At 34.3% G+C, this 7,370-nt stretch overlaps 1 protein-coding gene across 1 annotated transcript; it reads right to left on the bottom strand.

Annotated features, from left to right (window-relative positions):
• Positions 1–351: 351 nt before the first annotated feature.
• Positions 352–1,673, bottom strand: LOC142616131 (uncharacterized). The gene is made up of 2 exons (XM_075789014.1): positions 1,196–1,673; positions 352–1,154 (listed from the first exon to the last, which is right to left on the bottom strand). Exons 1-2 carry the CDS (start codon positions 1,671–1,673, stop codon positions 352–354), a joined length of 1,281 nt encoding a protein of 426 aa, XP_075645129.1.
• Positions 1,674–7,370: the final 5,697 nt, after the last annotated feature.

The raw sequence follows: 7,370 nt of genomic DNA, 5'->3' as shown, positions 1-7,370 counted from the left end.
TTGCAGTAGAAACTGGAAGAGTAAGCACAAGTGTAATCAATCTATAAATATATGGGTAAGATAATGATTTTCGGGTTTTTACCAACCATTGGCACAACTCAAAAATACTTGATAGCTTCTTGAAGTCCGGATGCCGAACTACATTGTGCTCATAATGATCAACTTCTGTCTTTAAAAATGTCATTTCTTGATTTGTGAAATCTTTCGGATAAAACTTGTTTATGAACAACAAAATGTCTATACTTCTAAAGGACTCATGTGCCTCTTTAGGATCAAGAGCTGAACTAAGATTAAGCAATTCCACCGCATGCTTACTAAACCGACAATTTAATTCTTGTAATATAGAATCTATTACAGCATAAAAATATCTACCCGATAATGATGCTCAATTGTGAAGTCATCTTGTTGATAACGAGCTAGACCTCCTCTCTCAACATAACAAGCATTCATATCTGGGACATCTATGTCGCGTGTCTCACAAAATGATTTCACAATGGTAAGTAAATTATCCCACTCTTCATCTCTAAAATTTTGAATAAGTGCTTTAGTGGATGAAACAAAATCCATCGCATTTAAAATGTCTTGAGACTGACATTGCAAAGCTTGACAAACTGTATTAGTGATCTTCATAATTTCTTTCATGAGATGCAAAATGAACACAAATTCAAAAGAAATCATAGCATGATAACATGAGTATGCTGCTTCTCGTTGGGAAGTAGTATTTCCTTCCTTGATGATCTTAAGTAAAATTTCACATGTTGGACTAAATATATTTACCAAGCTAGAAATCGATCTCAAGTGAGAACCCCAACAAGTATCTCCAGCCCGTTGTAATGTGCTAATTTGATTAAGTCCTCTTTCAGTTTCAAGCTCACCAATTTCAACAAAATATGCAATTTGATCAGCATAAGCTTTTTTTAGTTGCTCAATATGCTTGCATGAAGCATCAACAACATTGACAATAGATGATAATCTATTAAAAAAACTTTGAACAAGAATAACTTCTTTTGATGCTGCCACTAATGCAAATTGCATGCGATGTGCAAAACAATGAATGTAGTAAGCATATGGACAATCATTTGAAACCAAAGCTTTTAATCCATTCCACTCACCTCGCATATTGCTTGCACCATCATATCCTTGCCCTTGAATATCTTGAATATCCAAACTATGATGTGACAAGATAGAAAAAAACCATATTTGTCTACAAATTTTATAACAATAGCCATTTGCTCCTTCATTGACTCATCACGAGCTTCATCAATAATTAGGCAAAATTTTGCATCACTAATTTCTTCACGAATTGCCTTCTTCACCTTGTTTGAAAATACATGTAAGATTTCCTTTTGGATTTTTGGTGATTTGTAAGAGGCATTTTTGGGAGCTTTCTCTATCGCTTTTGCAACATATTCATTATATAATACCACCAAATCCAATGTTTCAAGAAAATTCCCACGATTAATTGAATCAGAACTTTCATCTCGTCCTCTAAAAGCAAGTCCTTGAAATTCAAGCACTTTGACGACATCAATTGAGGCCTTTAACCGCAATCGATTGCTTGCAATTTGATCAGAATTGAAATTTTCAAGTATCTTTTGTATGTGTTGAGACTGGTTCATCAAATCTGTCATGGCTTGCTCGGAAGCTCTATGAAAAGAGTTAGGTTTCCCCATATGATTCAAAAAGGAACAATTATTTCCATCATTAACTTTCTTCCAATTCCAAAATCCATCCTTAGTGAATACATGACTCCCAGAATTCTCAGTTGGCTTGTTAAAGAGAAAGCATGGAAGACAAAAGGCAGCATTTTTACTAGGTGAATATTCAAGCCATGTACTAAATTCCTTAATTGCAAACTAGGAATGTTTAAATTTACGAGAATGACTTACAAATTTAGTTTTCTTTTACTCATCTAGTTTAGGTTGGTATGGACCAAGCTTAATGTAAGCTTGTCGAATTTCATCCCGTTCATTAGCATCATATTCCTATATTTGCTTACGCATTCCAGGATCACGCGCAAAACCTGTACTTTCGTCAATGGTGACATTTGGAACTTCTATTTGGAGATTTTCAAAAACTAGGACATCAACGCTAGGGTTTGGCAATCTTGCATCATCAGCTATGACTTCAAAATTATTTAGATTTTTTCTTTTAAAAAAATTTAATATTGTAGTGGACTTACTGATAATCTACAAATTTTTTTAAAAAAGTTTCATTATTTCCATATTTCGTAGTTTTATACACCAACTAAAAAAAAGGGACTTCTCAACCAAAAAAAAATCTAAAACCAAAATAATCACAAACAGACAAGTTTATATATTTTACTAATATTAGCCACATCACACAAAGTGACAAAGACCAAATTTTTGACAAAACCAAAACAATCAGACCAAAGACTTAGTCAATTGGTCTCACAAAAAAGTCACTTATGACTTACCATTTGCCAAAGACTAGTCTTCACAGTTAACAGTACTCACAAATGACAAAACAATGACTACCAAAGAGGCAAAGACTACTCTCACAAATTCATCCTACTATCCTGGTCCCACTTTATTTATTTATAGATAAAACCAAAACAAAACAAAAAAGTTACAAACACTAATCTGAAACCAATCCACACAAACACAATTACAAAAAGCCACAAACTGAGAAACAATTACTAGTCAATACAAAGTCACAAACACAAACTACTGAAACTAGTCTACGGTCCACTGTCCACACATGACACAACACACCAATCCATAAAATAAAATTAAAAGCCACAACTCAGTAATAACAGTCAACATAGTTCAGAAAAAAAAAAAGCAGAGGGCAGAGCAGGGCTAACCGGCTGGCAGAGCAAGCAAAGAAAAAAAAACAAAAATATGAACTTGAGAGAGGAGAGAAATTTCTTAGATTTACCGTGTGTGACTGTGATCAAGGATCTGAGGAGGAGCAGCAGCAGCAACAATTCGGATCTGATCTGAGGAAAAGAGTAGCAGCAGCATCGATGGAGGAGGCGTTTATGCTTGATGAGGTTGAGTGGAGGAAGAGTGAGGTTAGGATAAAATTTTGAGAATTATAATTTAGGTTTTCAGTCCATATTTATTTTTTATTTTGTAGTTTTCAGTTTGTCAGTTTTTTTAAAAAAAAATTGGGGGGGGGGGGGGGCTTTTAGGACGAAAATTTAATATCCTAGCTTTTTGGGCGGGGGGCAATGGCCCCCCCTTGCCCTACTGTAGGTCCGTCCCTGCTTTACATTGTCAAATAAATAAATATGCATATCATGTGTACACATTTGCATGAATAATATACAATATTGTATATTGTGCATTGTTCAAGCAAATGTGTACAATTGTGTGTTGTTCATTTGGATAAGATTGTTGAAGCTGCCCAAATTTTTTTCTTTGATTTTAAGACTAATTTTAATGGAGCCATTTCTGAGGAGTCTAATGAAGCCGGTATAGGTGTAGTGGTCCAAAATTCAAAGGTTGAAGTTATGGCTACTCTTGCAGAAAAAATTCCAAAGCTCTTGTCTGTGACTGTCTTGGAGCATTTAGCGGCTTAGCGTGCAACTTAGTCTGTTCAAGAAATCAATATTGGTTAATCAACTTTCAAAGGTGATTATGAAATGGTCATCAACTTCCTTAAGTCTATGATAAGCTTTGATCTGCGTATGGCCACCTGGTAAGGGATATTCTTTTTTATGTAAACTCTTTACAGAGTTGGTTTTTCTTTTATGTTTATAGGCATGTTGTAACACATGCTTTTGCAAAGAAAGCTAGGTTCACTTCTTCTTTACTGGTTTGGACTTTGGATGGAAAGTTGTTGGGTTCTAAAACTTTAGATTTAAATGTATTAGAACTTCAATTTGTAATGTTAGCAAACCATGATCAAAACGTTTAGTCTTGTTTTAAACTTGCTCAAAGTATGTTTAAGTTGTAAAGTTGGAATCGAGTGTTCTGCAGGATTTACTATGTAAATTTGTCTGTCTCGATCGATCGAAAATTAGACTCGATCAATCGAAGTTTGTGCAGATTGTTTTTCTGTATAATTTTCCAACTCAGCCCAAGCTCGTTTTACGTGTAGGGTTTTATGTTTTGCCCTAGGTATAAAAGAGAAAACCCTAGCCATGTTTTAAGGATGCTCTTTATGTTGTGTGTGTGAATCTCTTGTGAGATCTAGAGATGTTTGCTTTCACATACACTTAGGATTATCAAGATCTAGATTGGTGTTAAGAGCTTGATGATCAATTCAGTTGCAGATTCAAGAGCTTAAAGATATACAAGCGAGAGTTCTTGTGCTTGTTGGGAATCCAAGAAAGAAGTAGTACGTGGACTCGGAGCTGTCACATGGTTATGGTAGTAAGTTTTCTACTCAAGGTAGCAATAGGATTGCTAGTGGTCTAAGTCGCTATTGTGTAAACTTCAATTCTTCCATAGTGGATTCAGTTTTACCTTGAGAATAGTTAGGTTAAATCCTCCCCTCCCTAGGTTTTTTACCGGTTTGGTTTTCTTGAGTTATCATATTATTGTGTTCTTTATTTTTCGCATTTTACAACAATATGATTTATATGCGTTAACCTAGATATGCATAATTTACCTAAGTTAATCACTTAGCTAAATAACTAGGTTAATCTAGTTGTGTTTAAGGGGTCTGAAAACGTACAAGTGATATCAGAGTGGGTTAGCTCTTGTGTTTAGATCATTTGATCTAAGAGTTGATCATTAATCCATGTTGTCATGGAGCACGGTCACTCTCTTGTGATCCCACCTTACTTTGATAAGAATAATTATGCTTATTGGAAAGTAAGGATAAAAGCATTCCTGAAATCTATTGATGAGAGAGTTTGGAACTCCGTTGAATACGGATGGGAGAAGCCCACTACTCCAGTAAGTGAGTGGAAAACTTCTTAGAAAGAAGCAGCTGCTTTTAATAGCAAAGTTATGAATGCTATTTTTAATGCTGTTTCTATGGAGGAATTCAAGAAAATCTCTAATGTTGAGGTTGCTTACACTGCATGGAATATTCTCCAAACTATGCATGAAGGCACTAAGGCAGTTAAGATCAATAAGCTGCAGCAATTAACAACTAGATTTGAAAGCATTAGGATGTCTGATGATGAAACTTTTAATAAATTCTATACTAAGCTTAATGATATTGTTAATTTTGCTTGTAATTTAGGTGAAATTTATGATCAACCTAAAATTGTTAGGAAGATTCTTAGATCTTTAACTGAAGATTTTAGACCCAAAGTAACTGCCATCACTGAAAGTAAGGATGCGGACTCCATCCCTGTTGATGAACTTGTAGGATATTTTCAGTCCTATGAGTTGCACCTACCTAAAACTAGCAGATCTAAATCAATGGCTCTTAAGTCTGTTGATGATGTTAAAGTGAGTGGATTTGATGATGAGCTCTCTACTATAGAGATTGCCTATCTTGCCAATAATTTTAGAAACTTTTTTAGGAATAACAACAAAAGGGCAAGAGGTAAAAACAATGCTGAACTTAAAAATTTTAGGAGGAATGATCCCACTAAAGTGAATAACACTGAAAAATCCAAAGAGAAAGTAGGTCAACCTTCTAATAATTCTATGGGTCAACAATGTTTTGGTTGTCAAGGGTACGGTTATGTAAAATCTAAATGTCTAACATTCTTGAAGTCTAAGGGTAAGGCTATGGCTGTAACCCTTAGTGATGATGAAGTTTCTGACAACGAATCTGGTAGTGAGGATAGAAATTTCATTGCTTTCACTACTACTGCGGTAGTTGATGAAAGTGTTGCTGTTGAGGAGAACCCTTCTGATAGGGAACTCTCTGAGGATGCAGATTTACAAGAAGCCTATAATAAGTTTTGCAAAGTTGCTGCAAAGGATGCTATGAGTGTTGATCTAGGCTTGAAGAAAATTGCATCTCTTGAACTTGATAAGAAAAATTTGCTTGTAAAACTGTTTGATGCTAATGAATTGTTGAATAATGTGAATACTGAGAACATGCTTTTGCTTGATAAAGTTAAGAACTTAGAACATGAATTACCTGTTGCTAGAAAACAAAATAATAGGTCTGCAAGTTCGAAACTTGATCATATGTTGAGTGTTCAAAAATCTCCTTCAGACAAAACTGGCGTAGGTTTTGTAAAAAGCATCTCTGTTCCTGAAACACATTCCACAAATTTTGTTCCTTTTTCTGAGCACCCTATGAGTGAAGTTGTCAAACCTGTAGAAGTTACCCCTCTTAGGAAGATTAGGGTTGATCTTCAAGAGTCTAAACCTAAGACTTCTAATCCTCCTAAGGGCAAGTTGCATGATAGACCTGCATGGGTTTGTCATTTTTGTGAAAAGTCTAGACACATTCGTCCAAACTGTTTCAAGTTGCAAGTTGCTAAGTAAGTAAATAAACTAAAAGTACATGTGCCTCAAGCACAAGATCCTATGGTACTTATTGGTGAGTTGGTAAAGGTTTTAAACTTTTATTCCGATCCTGGAGTTGCTCAGAATTCTAATGTGAATAATAACTCCAATACTAGAGTTGCATCTAAAAGGCTTTGGATGCAAAAGACTTAATCTAATTGAGTTTTTCTGACATGGTCCTTGTGCTTCATTGCTCTTATTTTTGTGACCATTTTTTTTTCTTTATCTTTCTAAGATTTGCATTACATAACATTCATGCATTTTATTCTAGGTTGTTTTTGTTATCTCTTTTCAAGAATATAAAAAAAGAAAAAATAAAAGGGAAGAAAAAGGGAAGCAAAATGTGTTTTGCATTTTTTTTCTTGGATTTGAAATCAAGGTTGGCCAATTTATCTTTACATAACTTGTATATGTACTTTGTTTAGTTTGGACGAGCTTATTTTATTGCACTTTACTAGTTTGAGCTTTGTAGTGAATGTTATGTGGGAAGATATTTATAGTTTTTGATCACTTTGTCTTGATCTTGAAGTCACATGCATTTGATTGTCGTACTTGATCTTAATGAGAAAAACATAAATAACTATCTCACCACTATTTACTAGCCAATCATGAATACCTTAGTACATATCGTAAGATTTTGTGCTCGAAAAAGTGTAGCACATGCACAAAAAGAACATAAGGTGTAGCCTCGGTTTAAATCATAAAATTGGTATGTACATTATTGGACTATAATTAAATCAATCAAATAAAATTGGTGTGTACATTATCCCGGCTAATACTTAATAAGTTTTTGATCAAATAAAATTGATGTGTACATTATGAGGCAACTCAAGAAACTTACTTGATTGCAAGCTTTTATTCTAGGAGATGTGAAAGTTATATAATATAACTCTTTGAGTGATAGTCTCTTTTGAATTTATGTAATGGATTTTGTAGAAATTGTGTTTGACTACTATTCACATATCACCTCGTATGTAC

Source organism: Castanea sativa, chromosome 11 (genome assembly GCF_040712315.1).
Source record: "Castanea sativa cultivar Marrone di Chiusa Pesio chromosome 11, ASM4071231v1".
NCBI classification, from domain to species: domain Eukaryota; kingdom Viridiplantae; phylum Streptophyta; class Magnoliopsida; order Fagales; family Fagaceae; genus Castanea; species Castanea sativa.
This window is presented reverse-complemented; position numbering and strand designations above follow the sequence as displayed.

Bases quoted from the DNA above. Each gene is read 5' to 3' on its own strand.
- LOC142616131 (XM_075789014.1), bottom strand. From the start codon at position 1,673: ATGGGGAAACCTAACTCTTTTCATAGAGCTTCCGAGCAAGCCATGACA. The intron at 1,155-1,195 runs GTTTTTTTCTAT...TGGATATTCAAG, and splicing joins AAAATTTGTAGACAAATATG to ATATTCAAGGGCAAGGATAT.